Below are 18,531 nucleotides of genomic sequence, written 5' to 3'. Positions count from 1 at the left end.
CTTGACTCTTATCTATGAATGTTCTTACAAGTATGAATTTCACGTACGATAGACACAAAAAGCTAGAGTAACTCAGCGGGACAAGCAGCATCTCTGGAGAGAAGGAATGGGTGACGTTTTGGGTCGAGACCCTTCTTCTGATCTGTCTGAGGAAGGGTCTCGACCCGAAACGTCACCCATTCCTTCTCCCCAGAGATGCTGCCTGTCCCGCTGAGTTTCTCCAGCTTTTTGGGTCTATCTTTGGTTTAAACCAGCATCTGCAGTTCCTTCCTGCACATAAACTTCACATATCTAAGTATAAAGTACCATTGAACTATTGAATCAGCTTCTCAATATGTTTAAGGTTTGTCAGAGCTCTATGTTGAAAACCTTTCTTCACTTGCAATGGGGTATCATCAATTTGATAATATAAAAACTAGAACTGTGGTAGCTATCTGGCATTGTGCCTTTCGATTGTTACTGCGAACACGAGTCAAAAACATGAAAACAAGCTGATTTTGAATTTATTTATTATTTTCCCCAATTACAAACAACAAACAAGGTAGTAAAGTGCAGCTTCCGAAAACTTTTAATTTCATTCCACCCCCCCCCCCCCCCCCCCCCCTCAAGATTGACTTAAAAAAAAAAATACACAATTGAATATTACCTCATTAAAGTTTTCATTGACACTGTGACAGTTGTATTAGAATAAAGTATGAATGCATAAATGTTACTTCTGGAGTTGATTTGTTCATTGATATGGGGAGTTGCCAATGGGGAGGGATAAAATGGGAATCAAGATTGCAATAATAATGCAACTGAAACCATAACTAAAAAACGTTAATTTTTTTAATTACAGAGATACAGCGAGGATGCAGGCCCTTCGATCCACGCCAACCAGCAATCCGCGCATATTAACACTATCCGACACACACTAGGAACAATTTATACATTTACCAAGCCAATTAACCTACAAATCTGTACGTCTTTGGAGTGTGGGAGGAAACCGAAGATCTCGGAGAAAACCCACACAGGACACGGGGAGAGCGTACAAGCTCCGTACAGACAGCACCCGTGGTCGTGATCGAACCCGGGTCTCCGGCGCTGCATTCGCTGTAAGGCACCGCTGCGCCACTGTGCCACCCTGATAATTACTGTTCAGAATTATCAGAAGTTAGAAAAGTATTGGAACATATCAGTCTGGAAATTATTTGAACTATTTAGGATAGTTATTTAGGAATGACAATATAATTATATAGCAAAAACCAAATATTGGGAAAATGCTTGAAATTCTAATCTATCAAGAATTTCCAACCCTTTCAGTTTTTATCTTTATATACTTTCGTTAACATAGCAATATCAAAAAATATTTGCTGCCAAACAACATGTAGAAATATTAAAGCATATTTCAAAAAGCTTGATCAAATAGTGGGGATTAGGAAATGTCGGGATTTAGCCTTTTTATTAAATTATTCATTTTTTCAGGATCTGGCAAAGGCAACATTTATTGTCCATCCCTAAATGCCCAAACCACAATTACCCCCAAGATAAGGATGGTTGGCTGTTTTCTTGAGCCACTGGGAAGTCAGAATTTAGCAGCTGAAGCAGTGGCTACTATTAGCAAAAGCATTAACATTTGAGGATTAGAGTCGGGAGAATGCAGAGATCTCTGACTAATGGTGTTGGAATGATGAGAAGGAAAGGGGCCAGGCAGGATTTGAATAACCAAGGCATCTCCTAATGAAGTCGATGTTAGTAGCATAATGTGCTAGATAGAGTGGATGTGGGAGAGGATGTTTTAGGACCAGAGGGCACAGCCTCAAAATAAGAGGATGTACCTTTAGAATGGAGATGAGGAGAAATTTCTTTAGCCAGAGGGTGGTGAATCTCTGGAATCCCCTGCTACAGATTGCTGTGGATGCCAGGTCATTGGGAGAAGGCAGGGGAATAGGGTTGAAAAGGAAAAATAGATCAGCTACGATCAAATGCTGGAGCAGACTTGCTGGGATTGATGGCCTAATTCTACTCTTTGTCTGGTGGTCATAAGACTAAAAAAATGGCAGAGAAACAAGGAACTGCAGATGCTGGTTTACAAAAATAAAAACAAAGTGCTGGAGTAATTTAGCGGTCAAGAGGATATGAATAGGTGACATTTAGGTCGGGACCGTTCTTCAGTCTAACTGTAGTCAATTGTAAAGATCACTTCAAGTTTACAGAAGACAGAACAAGGAAGGATATCCAGGAAAGAATTGAAATAGTCAAATCTAATGGCAACAAAAATTAGGTTTTGATGACAGATCAATAGTCTGATGCATTAATTCAGCTTCCTTCCCCAGACGGAATCAAAGAACAAAATTACAACACAGAAAGAAACCATTGTGCTAGTTGAAACAGAGCTCCCCTAATTGTATCTTCCAACGTTTGATATGTGACCAACATGTCTCCACTCTGAAAGTACAACCTTTTGTTTATACAAAGGATTTCTGGTTCTATCGTCCTTCAACAAACAGTGAGTTCAAGATGTGTAGGAAAGAACTGCAGATGCTGGTTTAAATCGAAGATAGACACAAAATGCTGGAGTAACTCAGCGGGACAGGCAGCATCTCTGGAGAGAAGGAACGGGTGACGTTTCGGGGTCGAGACCCTACTTCAGTCTTCAGTCTGAAGAAGGGCCTCGACCCGAAACATCACCCATTCCTTCATTCCAGAGATGCTGCCTATCCCGCTGAGTTACTCCAGCATTTTGTGCCTATCGTCTGTGTTCAAGACCACTAGGCTTTCTTTATGAGGCCAGGTTCAGCAACTTGTATCTATCTTCAGTATAAATCGGCATGATCAGCTCGAAGGGCCGAATGGCCTACTCCTGCACCTATTTTCTATGTTTCTATCTAAAGTTCCTTCCAACACAAGCTCATCAATGCCTCTACTTCCTTAGATGATTGAGGAGATTCAGTATGTGCCACAAAAAAAGGCAGCCGGCATCATCAAGGACCACCTGGGCCTCATTGCATTTCACACCTGCCATCAAAGAAGGTATGGGAGCCTGTAAACCGTGACCTCCAAGTTCAGGAGCCACTTCTTCCCAACACTATCAGACATCCAGTGGGTGCAGGAAATCGTTCGATCGGCTAAAAAGGTTGTTGGCTGCAACCTTCCCCCCATTGACGAACCGTACCCTGCAAGGGCCAGGAAACGGACGGGTAAGATCATCTCTGACACCTGTCACCTTGGCAGAAAACTCTTTGAAGCACTTCCCTCTGGAAGGCGACTCCGGACTGTCAAAGCTGCCACAGCCAGACATAAAAACAGCTTTTTTTCACGAGTAGTTGCTCTATTCAATAGCCAAAAGTCTGTAGCCTCCTTTTGGTCTGGTATTTTATTTCATTCACATGTTTAAACTATAATGTTTTATTGTTAATGTTTTAATATTTTATTCTTAATGGTTTACTGTGTGTCGTGTTGTTACTTGCGAGTGGAGCACCAAGGCAAATTCCTTGTATGTGCACATACTTGGCCAATAAACTTATTCATTCAATCATTCATTCATTCAAACACCAAGTAAACTTTGTGTTATGAACTGTCTTGGTTCCACTAGGAGCCCAGGGCTTTTGTTTTTGTTTTGTACTAAAGGATTTTTTAAATTTATTGATTTGTTTTTGTTTATATTATGTTTCTATTGAGTACTGTGTTTTCAGACCCGTTATGCTGCTACAATAAATAATTTCATTGTTCTGTTTCGGTACATATGACAATTAAACACTCGTTTCAAGACTCCCTTGACATCATCAAATGGGGGGGGGGGGGGAAATCCCTTTTAATCCTTCCGCAAATTACGTTAACACTACATCCCGTGCTCTTTGACCTGCCGGCCAAGGTCATTAGTAAGTAAGAAAGTCTATTGGCCAAGTATTCACATACAAGGAATTTGCCTTGGTGCTCCGCCGACAAGTAACAACATGACATACGTTGACTGTTATGAACGACTCAGAAAACACTAAACATTAATGATAAAACACCATTGATCAAGCATGTGAACCAACAAAATACCAGATCAAAGGGAGGCTACAGATTTTTGGCTGTTGATTAGAGCAACTACTCGTGGATAAAAACTGTTTTTATGTCTGGCTGTGGCAGCGTTGACAGTCCGGAGTCGCCTTCCAGAGGGAAGTGATTCAAAGAGTTTGTGGCCAGGGTGAGAGGGGTCAGAGATGGTCTTACCCGCTCGCTTCCTGGCCCTTGCAGTGTACAGTTCATCAATGGAGGGAAGGTTGCATTCAATAACCTTCTCTGCTGATTGGATGATTAGCTGCAGCCTCCGGGTGTCGTGCTTGGTGGCTGAGCCAAACCAGACCATGATGGAGAAGGTGAGAACAGACTCTACAATGGCCGTGTAGAATTGGACCATCATTACCAGTAACAGATTGTGCTTCCTCAGCTGCCGTAGGAAGTGCATACTCTGTTGTGTCTTTTTGACTGTGGAGTCGATGGTAGCCCCCCCACTTAAGGTCCTTGGAGATGATGGTTCCCAGGAACTTAAAAGACTCCACAGATGTAACTGTGGTGTTGTTGATGGTGAGTGGGGTGAGGGGAGGGGGAGCTCTCCTAAAGTCTACAATCAATTCCACAATTAATAGGCATTTCAATTTTACCCAACGTGATTATTCCCAACAGTTTCTGATTTTATGCATTCGCAACGAGGACTTGGATTAGCGTTCCAATAGCTGATGAGGAAAAGTAGAAAATGACAATGTTACAAAAGATAATCTAGACAGTCTTGATGACGGTGGAAAATGTAACCTAAAATCCATCATTTGAATAAATATACATTAAAAAAATGAAGGCCGCAAAGTCTTAGTTCAGCTACATTCAGTTCCCTGGGAGAAGAAAATAGTCTATGGGAAGGGAATTAAGTTTATGGGAGAGATTGAAGTTAATGGTTTGGTTTTGCTGATAATTAGTTGGAGGTGATTTAGAAAATGTTTCGTATCTTCACTCCTTCCCCAAAGACTCAGCACCATCTACTGGTCAGAAATTTCGTTTAGTTCAGTTTAGAAATACAGCGTGGGAACATGCCCTCCGGCCCACCGAGTCCGCGCCGACCAACGATCCCCACACACTAACACTATCCTACACACACTAGGGACAATTCACAATTGTACCAAGCCAATTAACCTACAAACCTGCACGTCTTTGGAGTGTGGGAAGAAACCCTGAGAAAACCCACAAAGGTGATACGGAGAACGCACAAACTCTGTGCAGACTGCACCCGTGATGAGGGTCGAATCCGGGTCCCTGGCGCTGTAAGGCAGCAACTCTACCGCTGTGCCACTGTGCCACCCAAATATTTCAGAAAACTCTACTTGCCTGGTTAAGGGCAGATTCAGTAACACTTAAGAATCTTGATAAATCCGTTACAAAGTAGCCTTTAACATTTTCTCCCTCCACCAACAACAGTTTTTCAGTTTTGGTCTCCAAATTTGAGGAAGGACAGCGTAGGTTCACGAGGGAGTGCAGCGTAGGTTCACGAGGTTAATTCCCGGGATGGCGGGACAGTCATATGTTGAGAGAATGGAGTGACTGGGCTTGTATACACTGGAATTTAGAAGGATGATAGGGCTCTTATTGAAACATATAAGATTATTAAGGGATTGGACACACTAGAGGCAGGAAACATGTTCCCAATGATGGGTAGTCCAGAACCAGGGGCCACAGCTTAAGAATAAGGGATAATCCATTTAGAACGGAGATGAGGAAAAAACCTTTTCACCCAGAGAGTTGTGAATCTGTGGAATTCTCTGCCTCAGGGCGCGGTGGAGGCAGGTTCTCTGGATGCTTTCAAGAGAGAGTTAGATGGAGCTCCTAAAGATAGCGGAGTCAGGTGATATGGGGAGAAGGCAGGAACTGATTGTGGATGATCAGCCATGATCACATTTGGCTCAAAGTGCCAAATGGCCTACTCCTGCACCTATTGTCTATTGTCTTTAAACGTCTGTACATATGCAGCTTCTATAAAATGCATTTCAGCATATAAAATTATAAAAGGATTGGGCAAGCTAGATGCAGGAAAAAAATTCCCAATGTTGGGCGAGTCCAGAACCAGGGGCCACAGTTTTAGAATAAAGGGGAAGCCATTTAAGACTGAGGTGAGAAAAAACGTTTTCACCCAGAGAGTTGTGAATTTGTGGAATTCCCTGCCACAGAGGGCAGTGGAGGCCAAGTCACTGCATCCAGATTTAAGAGAGAGTTAGATAGAGCTCTAGGGGCTAGTGGAATCAAGGGATATGGGGAGAAGGCAGGCACGGGTTATTGATTGGGGATGATCAGCCATGACCGCAATGAATGGCGGTGCTGGCTCGAAGGGCCGAATGGCCTCCTCCTGCACCTATTTTATATGTTCCTCTGTTTCTAGCACTTGCCTATGCTTTTTCCAACATAATCTTCACCACCTAAAAAGACAAAGGGTGGAGGCATATTTGATCACCATCATCTCCAAGTTACACAATCTTCTGACTTGGAAATAAATCACCATTCCTTTAATGCTACTAGGTTAAAATACTTAAAACTTCCCACTGAACCTTACGGCAGGTGAGATTTCGCCACGTGGACTGCAGATATTCAAGGTAGCTCATCACCCACCATATTGCAATAAACTCTGATAGTCCTTCCAAAGCACCAGACTTTAGAGACACAGCACGGACACAGGCCCCTTCGCGCTGACCAGCGATCCTCGGTACATTCGCACTATCCTACACACGAGGGACAATTTACGATTTAACCAAAGCTAATTAACCTATAAAGCTGTACGTCTTTGTAGTGTAGGAAGAAACTGGAGCACCTGGAGAAAACCCACGTGGTCACAGGGAGAACGTACAAACTCCGTACCGACAGCACCCATAGTCAGGATCGAACCCTGGTCTCTGCCGCTGTTAAGCAGCAACTCTACCTCTGTGCCATTGTGTCGCCCCCTTCCTTTAAGACACCCCCGACTTTCATTATCTGGGCTAATTTTCCCCTTTTGTGGCCTGGTAAATAATTACTTTATGAAGTAAATAATCATTTTATTAATGTTCCTGTTAAGTACTTTGGAAAATTCGCTGGGGCAAAGGATGACAGGGAAGTTAAAGAAAAAGGTTTTTGCATGAGCTCTTTGACAATGGTTTTAAACCCAGTGCCTGAACAGAAGAGTCATAAACCCCCAGTTTAAAAATGCTTCGATGTTTACTTGAATAGCTGTAACCTGCAATGGATCAAGTGTTGGAAAGGTGATCAGAAATGGGCAATAAATGCTGACCTTTTCATATCATAAATGAGTAGCAATAATTAAAAAAAAAGAGAATTTGGCCCTTCTTTGCACCATGCAGCCTTCCCTGCCCCTTGTATTCACCAACTCAACTAAGTCGAATCACAACCCTTTCCAAAGAACCACCTCTTCACCAGCCAACCATAAGGCATTATGATCCTTCCTTGGTCATCTATTGCCAACCCCGATTTGTTCTGGCCTTTTCCTAACTCCAGTTCCCCCCCACTCCCCAAACCCCCCCACCCCCAACCTCCGCCTTTACTTTCTATCTGAAGAAGGGTTCCGACCCAAAACGTCACCAGTTACTTTTCTCCAGAGATGCTGCCTGACCCGCTGAGTTACTCCAGCACTTTGTGTCTATCTCAGAAGGAGTACTTTCATTAAATTGAAACGTCTGTGTATCTTGACTGGAATATTATAAATCTAGTTGAGACTGTTCATCTTGTCTATTTAAACAGATAAAGACAATTTTTTGAGACCTGGTGAGGCCAATATTCATTATTCATCTCCAATTGATCTTGAAAAGATGCTGGTGAGCTGCCCATTTGGACCACTTCTCCTGGCGAAGGTATCCCTGCAGTGTTTGGTTTTAACTAACATTAGTGATATAGCGTGGAAACAGACCTTTCGAATAGCGATCCCCACACACTAACACTATCCTACACACTAGGGATATTTTACTATTTTTACCGAAGGCAATTAACTTACAAACCTGTATGTCTTTGGAATGTGGGAGGAAACCGGAGCACCCGGGAAAAACCTACGTGGTCACAGGGATAGCGAACAAACTCCATACATACAGCACCAATATTCAGGATTGAACCCGGGTCTCTGACACTGGAAGGCAGGAATTCTACCGCTGTGCTTTGTAAGTGCTGTTAGAGGAGAAAGTTCCAGAATATGGACCAAATGATGACGAAGGATTGGCCACGTCAGGATTGTGCGTGATTTATTGAGCCTAGAGTGATACAGCATGGAAACAGGCCCTTCGGCCACACTTGCTCACACCGGCCAACATGTCCCATCTACATTAGTCCCATTTACCAGTATTTGGTCCATATCCCTCCAAACCTGTCCTATCCATGTACCTGTCTAACAGTTTATTAAATATTGGGATAGTCGATGCCTCAACTACCTCCTCTGGCAGCTCGTTCCATACATCCACCACCCTTTGCGTGAAAAAGTTACCCCTCAGATTCTTATTAAATCTTTTCCCCTTCACTTTAAACCTATGTCCTCTGGTCCTCGATTCTCCTACTCTGGGCAAGAGACCAGCCAGATCTATTGCTCTCATGATTTTATACACCTCTATAAGATCACCCCTCATTCTCCTGCGCTCCAAGGAATAGAGTCCCAGCCTACTCAACCTCTCCCTGCAGCTCACACACTCTAGTCCCAGCAACATCCTCGTAAATCTTCCCAGTAGCCTTGTCCTCTCTTGGAGGCAGATAGAGGTCATGCATTTGGCTGATGATGTTGGAGTTGCCTGGGTGAGTAACTGCAGTGTATTTTGTAGGAGGTGCAACAGCGGCCATTGTGCAACAACCAATGGTTCTGGTGGTGCGTTGTGGTTATCAACAAACAAGCAGTTTTGTCATGGATTTAATTTAAAAATAGGCTGCATTACAATTCAGGTAAAATTTGCTCAAAAAGTCAGTCATTGAAACTCAAGAGATCTTTGATAGAATGCAACATTAGAAATGATCCTTGGGATTAATCCTTGGGATTGGGGCACGAAGGCTGAAGGCCGGGCAAGGAGGGGGACGACGGTTCGCTGGACGATCAGGACGGCGGCGACAAAAAGGCCCGTTGCAGTCGGGACTTTGAAAATGGCGCCCAAAACCCTAGCGACTCTTGCATTTGAGCTCTGTAGGCCATTTTTATGCATTCGGTACTTAATCGGGGATTGTACTGATGTACGGCAATAATCTTAATGATCTGTATGGGGGAAAAAAAAAAAAAATCTCTGTACCTCGGTACACGTTCTAATAAAAAGAACCATTGAAAATCCACCACTTGTCAGCTGCCTGATGAAAGGGCATATTCACAACCATTATGCATCTTGGGGAACTGGCAGTCCTTGTTGCAGCCTTGCCGCCTTTAATTCTTCCACCCTGATTTTTGCCCTCAACAATTCTTCCTCCAATAATTGCTTTCTCTTCAGGCTTTCTCTTTTCTCGTCAAGGTACAGTCCAAACTTTCTTTGATTCTCCATAATTATCTCGTGTTCCTCTGCGGACATCAACTGGATCTCTCCGTCGTTGTGCCTGGTCAGGTGGTGCGAGGACCCCTGGTGTCGTGGCTGGTGGACGAACAAGACGTCTTCCCTTCTCGCCGGTCGAGGAGATGGCGTCAGGGATAACTGGGCCTCGCAGGACGAAAACGGGGAGGCGGAGTCATTGGTGGCCTCCCGGATCTCCTTCCTTTTTGCCTGCTCAATGCTTTCATTTGGTTCCGATGGCATAGTTAATATTGGAGGAGGCTTTTCCTCGTGTTCGGGTTCTGAGTCCGGTGTAATCCATTCTGAACAAGGATGGGATGGGTAACCAGAGGTTCCAGGCTGCGGATACAAGCCGGAAGGTTGTTCCACACAAGAACCTTGATCGGAAGCAGGACTTCCACCAAGCCTAAAGAGAAGAAATGCGTAGATAAAACTGGCGCAATAAATAGGAGGAATCCATTACAAATGTATGCAGTCATACAGCACAGAAACATGCCCTTCGATGCAACACTTACACATGACCTAGATGCCGCATCTAAGACAGTCCTACTTGCCTCTGTTGGCCTATATCGTTCTAAACTTTTCCAATCCATGTACCTGTCCAAATGACTTTTAAATATTGTTATTGTACCTGCCTCAACTGCTTTCTCCAATAGCTCCTTCATTATATCCACCACCCTCTGTGTGAAAAGGTTATCCCTCGAGTTAAATCTTTCCCCTCTCGCCTCTAGTTCTTGATTCCCCTCTCTCTTGGGTAAATGACTCTGTGCATCCACCCTATCTATCCCTCTCATGATTTCATACACCTCTCTAAGATCACCTTAGTCTTCTGCTTGAAGGAATAAAGTTTTAGCCTGCGCAACCATTTGGTGTAGCTCAGGCCCCCCAAGTCTTGACAACATCCTCATAAAACTTCTCTGCCGCTTTGTGGCGTAATGCCTCCTTCATAAAAACTGGGTGATTAAAACTGAACACAATCAGTTTTTCAGTTCAGTTTAGTTTCTGGTCACATGTACTGAGGTACAGTGAAACATAGAAACATAGAAAATTAGGTGCAGGAGTAGGTCATTCGGCCCTTCGAGCCTGCACCGCCATTCAATATGATCATGGCTGATCAACCATCTCAGTATCCTGTACCTGCCTTCTCTCCATATCCCCTGATCCATTTAGCCACAAAGGCCACATCTAACTCCCTCTTAAATATAGCCAATGAACTAGCCTCAACTACTTTCTGTGACAGAGAATTCCACAGATTCACCACTCTCTGTGAGAACTTTTTTTTTCTCATCTCGGTCCTAAGACTTCTCCCCTTATCCTTAAACTGTGACCCCTTGTTCTGGACTTCCCCAACATTCGGAACAATCTTCCTGCATCTAGCCTGTCCAACCCCTTAAGAATTTTGCAAGTTTCTATAAGATCCCCCCTCAATCTTCTAAATTCTAGCGAGTACAAGCCGAGTCTATCCAGTCTTTCTTCATATGAAAGTTCTGACATCTCAGGGATCAGCTATTGTTGCATGCTAACCAGTCAGCGGAATGACAATAGGCCAAATGCGGCCTCACCAATGCCCTGTCCAACCGTATGCATGACTGTATGCATGCAAGTATGACTGTATGCATGTAACTAGATTTATTTATTGAAATCATATTCTATGTCGCTCTTCCAGGGAGATGCTAACTGCATTTCGTTGTCTCTGTACTGTACACTGACAATGACAATTAAAGTTGAATCTGAATCTGAATCTGAAACAGAGCAGCCCAACTTCTATACCTAATTCCCTGACTGATGAAGGCCAATGTGCCAAAAAACTTTTTTTGCCACCCTACCTACTTGTGATGCCACTTTCAGGGAACTATGTACTAGTACATTTAGATACCTCTGCTCCACAACACTCCCCAGGGCCCTACCATTCATTGAGAAGGTCCTGCCCTGGTTTGACGAATCATTTTGTATTTGTAATTTATTTTATAATTTGGAATTTAATTCAATTAAGTGTGAGGTAACTCTAAGTAACTCTTGATGAGTATTAGGAGATATTTACAGGTTTAAAAACTTTATAAATACATATATCTCCTATTATCCAACAAGAGTTACATAGACTCGGCCACAATGAGGAAAATGGAGATATATTGCCAAGTCACATCGGAGTGCTACATAAAGAGCAACCAGCAGGTGATGGCATTCTATTGTGCCTGCTACCTCTTGTTCTTCTTGGTGGTTGAGCTTGTATGTTTGGGAGGTGGTGTCGAAGTAGACTAGGCGAGTTATGCAGGGCATTTTGTAGAAGGGGTGCAGGAACGGTGCGTCAATGCAGAGGGAACGAATATTTAGTCTGGTTGATGGGGTGTCTGGTTTGGCCTGAATGTTGGTGTCAAGCTTCTGGAAAGGTTGTTGGATTTACCAGTTTAGTTTAGTTTATTGTCACATGTACCGAGGTACAGTGAAAAGCTTTTGTTGGGTGCTATCCAGTCAGCAGAAAGACAACACGTGATTACAATCAACCCATGGTGTACAGATACATGATAAGGGAACAACACTTAGTGCAAGATAAAGCCAGTAAAGTCTGATCAAAGATAGTTCGAGGATCTCTAAATGAGGTCGAGAATATCCCATCACTCTCCTGACTTGAGCCTTGTAGGTGACGAGAGGATTGGGGATCATAAATTTAAATCCCACAAATGTCATTGTGGAATGTTAGTACAAGCCTTTGGATTGTTCATCCAGCAATTTAACGACCACATCCAATATGGATTCATGATAGATTTGTTGAAAACCTATTAGTTAACTTGAGAGTGTAAACAACAGCTTAAGTAATGGGGAAGCTGTAACGCATTTACATGTTGAAAGAGCATTTGATAAGGTGTTGCCCGAAAGATTACAAAACAAAATTAGGGTACGCTGGTAAAATATTAGCGTGGGTGGAGATTGCATGATGGACCGGAAACAATATTTATCATAGAGAAAATGAAAATATTGAACTTGTGTAGAAAAGAATATCACAAAAATACTCTTTAATAACGCAACAAAATTAATTTACGAGGAATACAGGAAACAGGGGCCCCATGTGGGATTTAAAAGATGCTGGAAAGGTAGAGAGTTTAATAGCAACATGGGACACAAAGACCACTGAGTTTTGAGTGAGGAGGAAGTGGCTGGCTCCAGAGTTTGATGGACTCTTTTAAAAAAACGTTTAATTCGATTTTATAGTTTAATTCTATTAATCTTTAGCTTCAAATTACAGTGGTAAACACATAGACTTTGGTTTTGCAGATAAATGAGTAACCAGCAGGAGCTGATTAGTTGAAGTTAGGTGACACAATGGTGCCGCATGTTATAGCACCACTGCATGGACTTTGATGAAGAAAGGACAATGTTGACAAAATTAAATAAATATCTTTGAGACTTGCATGCCGGTTAAATTCTGTAGAACTAGTCATGCAACTGTGTAAACGAGAGTCTCGTGGGGAAGTCTAGGACCAGAGTCCATAGCGTCAGAATAAAAGGATGTACCTTTAGAAACGAGATGCGAAGGAATTTCTTTAGTCAGAGGGTGGTGAATCTTGTGGAGTTCATTGCCACATGTGGCTGTGGAGGCCAAGTCAATAGATATTTTTAAGGCAGAGATTGACAGATACTTGATTAGTCAGGGTCTCAGGGGTTATGGAACAAAGGCAGGAGGATGGGGTTGCGGGAAAGATAGATCAGCCCTGATTAAATGGCGGAGTAGACTTGATGGGCTGAATGACCTTATTCTGCTCCTAGGAGGGTGTGAATGAAACACACGGGTGTAGGGTCCAGGAAATAGTGTGGCAGGAGCTTCAACACTTGCACTTGACAAACAGGTATGAGGAATTGTACAGCCTTTATCACTGCGAGTGGAATCTACTAGGTGAACGAGAAACACCTTGCTATAGGAGGGCCATTAAAGTTGGGGGAAGAGAATAGGAATGTAGTGATAAACGGGACAGTATAACAAGGCAGATAAAATGTGTAGGACGGAACTGCATATGCTGGTTTAAACCGAAGATGGACACAAAAAGCTGGGGTAACTCAGTAGGTCAAACAGCATCTCTGGAGAAAGTTAGAAAGTTAAAGTGAAAGGCTACTCAGAGAGTGGTAGCTGTGTGGAATGAGCTTCCAGTGGAAGTGGTGGAGGCAGGCTCGATTTTATCATTTAAAAATAAATTGGATAGGTATATGGACGGGAAAGGAATGGAGGGTTATGGCTTGAGTGCAGGTAGATGGGACTAGGGGAGAATAAGTGTTCGGTACGGACTAGAAGGGCCGAGATGCCCTGTTTCCGTGCTGTAATTGTTATATGGTTATATGTTATATGGCTAAAGGGCCTGTCCCATTCGCACAATTTTTTCGGCCACTTGCAGGCGCCCGTCATAGTTGAAGCAGGTTGCCGAAAAATTTCAACATGTTGAAAATACAGGGATGACCAGAAAAAGGTACGACTCTTTGGGCAATTACTCACCACCAAACAGGCGTCACCCCGCGACATCGTACCTTTTTCTGGTCGTCGCTGGATTATAAACATGTTGAACATTTTCAGCAACCTGCTGCAACTATGGCGGTGCCAGCAAGTCGCCGAAAAAAATTGTGTAAGTGGGACAGGCCCTTAAACAATGAATGCAGGCTAGCAAAATGGGAAATGGCAATGGCAAATTGGCAAGGAATGGACTGAATTTACAGCCGTACAAGTATATCTTTAATTAGAGTTTGAGATGGGAGAAATTAGGGATAAAGACAAAAATGAAAGCACTTGAATGTACACATTTGTGGCTAAATAGTCAATTAATGACAAAAATGGAAATGAATGGCTCCAATCTAACAGCTATGCCAGTGATTTGGTTGCAAAGTGATCACAATTTGGGAATTAGATATTAAAGGATACTTAACATTTTAAAGTCAGAGTTAGAAGAACAGTAAAGGAAATGGATGGTATTGCGAGGAAAAATCTTCATTCAGCAAAATCCTCAAGTGGAGAAAGTATGGGTGGAATGAATCAACAGCTACTGGCAGAAACCATTGGTGGAGAGTGGCCTCAAACGGTAGTGGTCATGTAGGCAATTCTATAAGTCAGGAAAGTAAATGTGCATGTAACAAGGATAAATCACGACTACTAAAGATAAGGGCCTGTCCCACTTACGCGACTTTTTCGGCGACTGCTGGCACCCATCATATGTCGCCGAAAATTTTCAACATGTTGAAAATTCAGCGGCGACCAGAAAGACGCTACTTTGGGTGACTAGGAGACTACTCACGACCATACAGGCGACACCCTGGCGACATGGTGATATGGTCGTGAGTAGTTGCCCAAAGAGTCGTACCTTGTTCTGGTCGCCGTTGGATTTTCAACATTTCAAATTTTTCAGCGATCTGTAACAACCTATGACGGGTGCCGGCAGTTGCTGAAAAAGTCACGTAAGTGGGACAGGCCCTATATACACAAAATGCGAGAGTAGTTTAGCGGGTCAGGCAGCATCTCTGGAGAAAGTGAATAGGTGACGTTTTGGGTCGAGACCCTTTATCAGACAGGGAAGGGGAAAACTAGAGGTATGGGAAGGTCCAGAACAAAGCAGAACCTGAATCGATGACTCAGGAAAGGTGGAGCCCGCAATGGTCCAATGTTGGCTGGGGGCGAGGTGATAACAAAGGAAGTCAAACAGTGAAATTAGCAATAGGACTAGAGTGAGAGAGGAACAGAGACAGATGTATAATCATGATATGGAGGACGAACTTATGGAATACACAAGATAGTTTTCGAGATCAGCATCTTGAGGAAGCGAATGAGGAGACAAGACATTTTTAGATCTTGTGTAGTAGGAATGGGTAAAATGCCAATTTAGCAGTTAGGGATCTTTAGGAAGCCGTGAAACCAGATGTTTTTAGACAAAAATAGAAAATGATTTGTTTCACCTGAAGCCAAGTCGTAAATCTGAATAAAGCACGAGGCTTGAGATGGCTATGGTAGATTGAAAATTAGATTATAAGCTACAATATGAAGTGAGCAAACGGTAACCTTTAATAGCTATTAAATAATGTCAAGATGAAATCCACAGATTATGAATATCAAGAATATGGTGATAAAATTATCTTTTTTTAATTCAAAGGACCTATCCTGTGCAGCCTCTTTATTATGTTCGATCACCGCTCCCTCAACTGCAAGGGGCATAGATTAGAAATAAATATTATTTAGCCAAGCCAGGTTGGGCCACATTGCACAAATCAGGCTCTACGTGGAACATTTGCTCACAACTCCTAGATCACATTGAAATAACTGTAAAAACAAAAACAATGAAGCCTTTCGATACAATACAATTTTATTTATCCCAGGAAGGAAATTGATCTGCCAACAGTCATAAAAAACACAAAATACATGAGTCGTGAAATTAAAGTGATGAGTGGAAAGGATTGGGGGTGGTGGGGGGGTGGGGAAGAAGAGGAGTAAGTCTACCCCAAAGATCCTATAGCAAGCAAGATAGACCAATCCTTCTAAAGGCTGACGTGTAGTACGCAACGGAGCGGAACGTGGGCCTTTTTTTCATCCATTTCAGTAACCCGACCCGACCCGCAGTGTAATCAACGTTGCGGGGGAACAGTTTGTGTTAATAAATTATAATTCTGAGGAGAAATTATAATAAATGAGGAGAACATTTTCCCCAAATAACTTTTATTTTTACATGGATGTTTCCGTAACCGGCTTCCGTCACCGCACTAGTATCTTTGCTCCGCTATGGGATCTTTGGTGCGGAGACGGAAGCCGGTTACAGAAATGGGGCCGAAAATTACCCATGAATCTGCCCATGACCGTACTACGTCTTTTTCGTCGGGTGATCTATCTTGCTTGCTATAGGATCTTTGGTCTACCCCACGACAGAAGGGGAAGGAGTTGTACAGTTTGATAGCCACATGGAAGAAGGATCTCCTGTGGCATTCTGTCCTTGCATCTTTCAAAAGGCATATGGACAGATATATGGATGGGAAGCTTTTAGACGGATATGGTGATGATGATACTTTACCCAAGAGAGTCGCCACAAAGGCAACTGACAAATGGGGTAAATGTGAGCAAATCTACTAGTCCAGAACCCCAACTTGGTAGGCAAGGACAAGGTGGCCCGAATGCCCCGTTTCCTAAGACTGTATAGCTCTATGACTCTAAATGCAAAGGAAATCCTAAACTTTCTTTCTCCAATAACAGTCTTTATTAAAGTCTTGTCCTTTTCAATGTCTCTCCTCCAAGACCTCTCATCCATAGTCCAGCTGAACATGACTTCCCGACCAGGTTCTTGGAGTTGCTTCTCTTTCCACCCATGGTCAATGATCTACCCTTGGTCCCATCCCATTTCTCATGAACAAGCTCCCTCTCATTGATATTTCCATGGCTGTACCTTCCATTTTATACTGACAACTTCACGCTGTTCCTCATTTCCACTCTGCCTCCACTGACGCTGGGCTGTCATTGTGTCGTGCAATTCATCACAGGAAAGATCCATTTTGCATAACAGGAGTATGCTGATGTGTTCGCATGTTCGTTCAACACAGGACACCCACCACTATAACTACACATCTTTCTTAAGGGCAGTGGTATTTGCTTCAACCTTTCCAAATAACAGCACCATCCATCTTCTCAGCGCTCTCTGTGAGAAGATCTGCTAGTTGCCAATTTACTTAATTTCAACTCAAGGTAAAAAATGGTTGCCTTAACCCATTCTAACAAGGGAATGATTTCTAAGCTGCTTTGGTAGTCAAGGTTCAGAAGAAGCTTTTATCAGTAGTGGACATGCCCGAATCTCAAACCTCAGCCATATGAGGCTCGAGCAGTCTACTCACTGAAACAAATAAATCTCAGAATTTGGAATCTCTACCTCACAATGGTAATTTCACCACAATTTGTATTATTTGTAATCAGATTTTCCATGGGTGATCCAATTTCCCGTTTCAAAAACATGGATGAAGTGACCATTCTAATAACAAGTTCCACATGCAAGACACACAAAAAGGGAGACATGTCTTTAAACAAACAAAAAAAACACACTCGGTAAAATTAGAGAATCTTACCTTTGCAAGTTGTCACCATCCAGCACCTTCAGAAGCGGTTGGAATATGTGTGGAATCATTTCAAGAATTCTCCGGGTTGGCTCGGAGATGTTGCCTTTATAGTCTGGATGCAGCTGTTCTCTCCTTGCTATCTCCTGTTTGGCACTTTCTTTAATCCGTTTATATAGTGTTCGCAAAGCCTGTGCGCTACGAGATGGACGATCTACTCCAACAGCATTGTATTGCTGAGCTATACTTTCCCAGCAGCGGTTTTTTTCCACTATGACAGCCTGGTTATTCTTATGAACCTCCAGGACTTTAATGTAAGGGCGCACAAGTTTTAACAAATCGATCTTCTCATATATGGTAAAATTCGAGGACCGGTTAGACTTTTTCCCAAGCATATTTTGCAGGGGACACAAGCACACAAACTTCAGACGGACTGCAAAAATCTACACTGGCACTGTAAGCTGAAGCTTAGCTAGGCCAGCCCTTTTAGGCCTACGCCTATCAGGAGGAGTGCATTGAAATTCCTTTCAGCTTGGCTTCATCCAGAGATCATCTGCAAGCTGATTAAGCTAGGCCTGACCTACTTAAAGCTCCAGACTAAAATGAGACCATGCAGTCCCCGATACTGAGACCAATCAAATGCTGGACTATTTTGTTATCTGATCTGGTCTTTCTTCTGGTTTTTGAAAGCATTAGCAACAGAATCCCAGAGAAAAAAAAAGGTACAGGTGTCCGAAAGCTACCATTGCGCTATTTTTCCACAGAAACCTATTTAATCAAATTGTCACTGTGGATAATGAAGCATGTTGAAATTGCGGCTTTAGAATTAAAAGGCGGACTGGTGTCAACTTTACATTTGAAATGAAAAAGTCATGACATGAAACGAGGAACAAAGAATTATTGTTGTTGTTAAACAACAGTATGCAAAAGTATGCGGTAGTCTGTACACTGATCCCTGACAGGGCCCCAGTAATCC

At 42.8% G+C, this 18,531-nt stretch overlaps 2 protein-coding genes across 4 annotated transcripts in view; both read right to left on the bottom strand.

Annotated features, from left to right (window-relative positions):
* The window catches only part of rad54b (RAD54 homolog B), a 130,516-nt gene that overhangs the window by 95,118 nt on the left and 16,867 nt on the right, over positions 1-18,531 (bottom strand). The window lies entirely within an intron of this gene.
* On the bottom strand, positions 8,874-18,125 carry LOC116972427 (fibrinogen silencer-binding protein-like). Its single transcript, XM_033020103.1, has 2 exons — positions 17,568-18,125; positions 8,874-9,906 (listed from the first exon to the last, which is right to left on the bottom strand). Exons 1-2 carry the CDS (start codon positions 17,948-17,950, stop codon positions 9,333-9,335), a joined length of 957 nt encoding a protein of 318 aa, XP_032875994.1. The 5' UTR covers positions 17,951-18,125; the 3' UTR covers positions 8,874-9,332.

The sequence above is a fragment of the Amblyraja radiata genome, chromosome 4 (assembly GCF_010909765.2).
Source record: "Amblyraja radiata isolate CabotCenter1 chromosome 4, sAmbRad1.1.pri, whole genome shotgun sequence".
NCBI lineage: Eukaryota > Metazoa > Chordata > Chondrichthyes > Rajiformes > Rajidae > Amblyraja > Amblyraja radiata.
The sequence above is the reverse complement of the archived record's forward strand: the minus strand, read 5'-3'. Positions and strand labels throughout refer to the sequence as shown.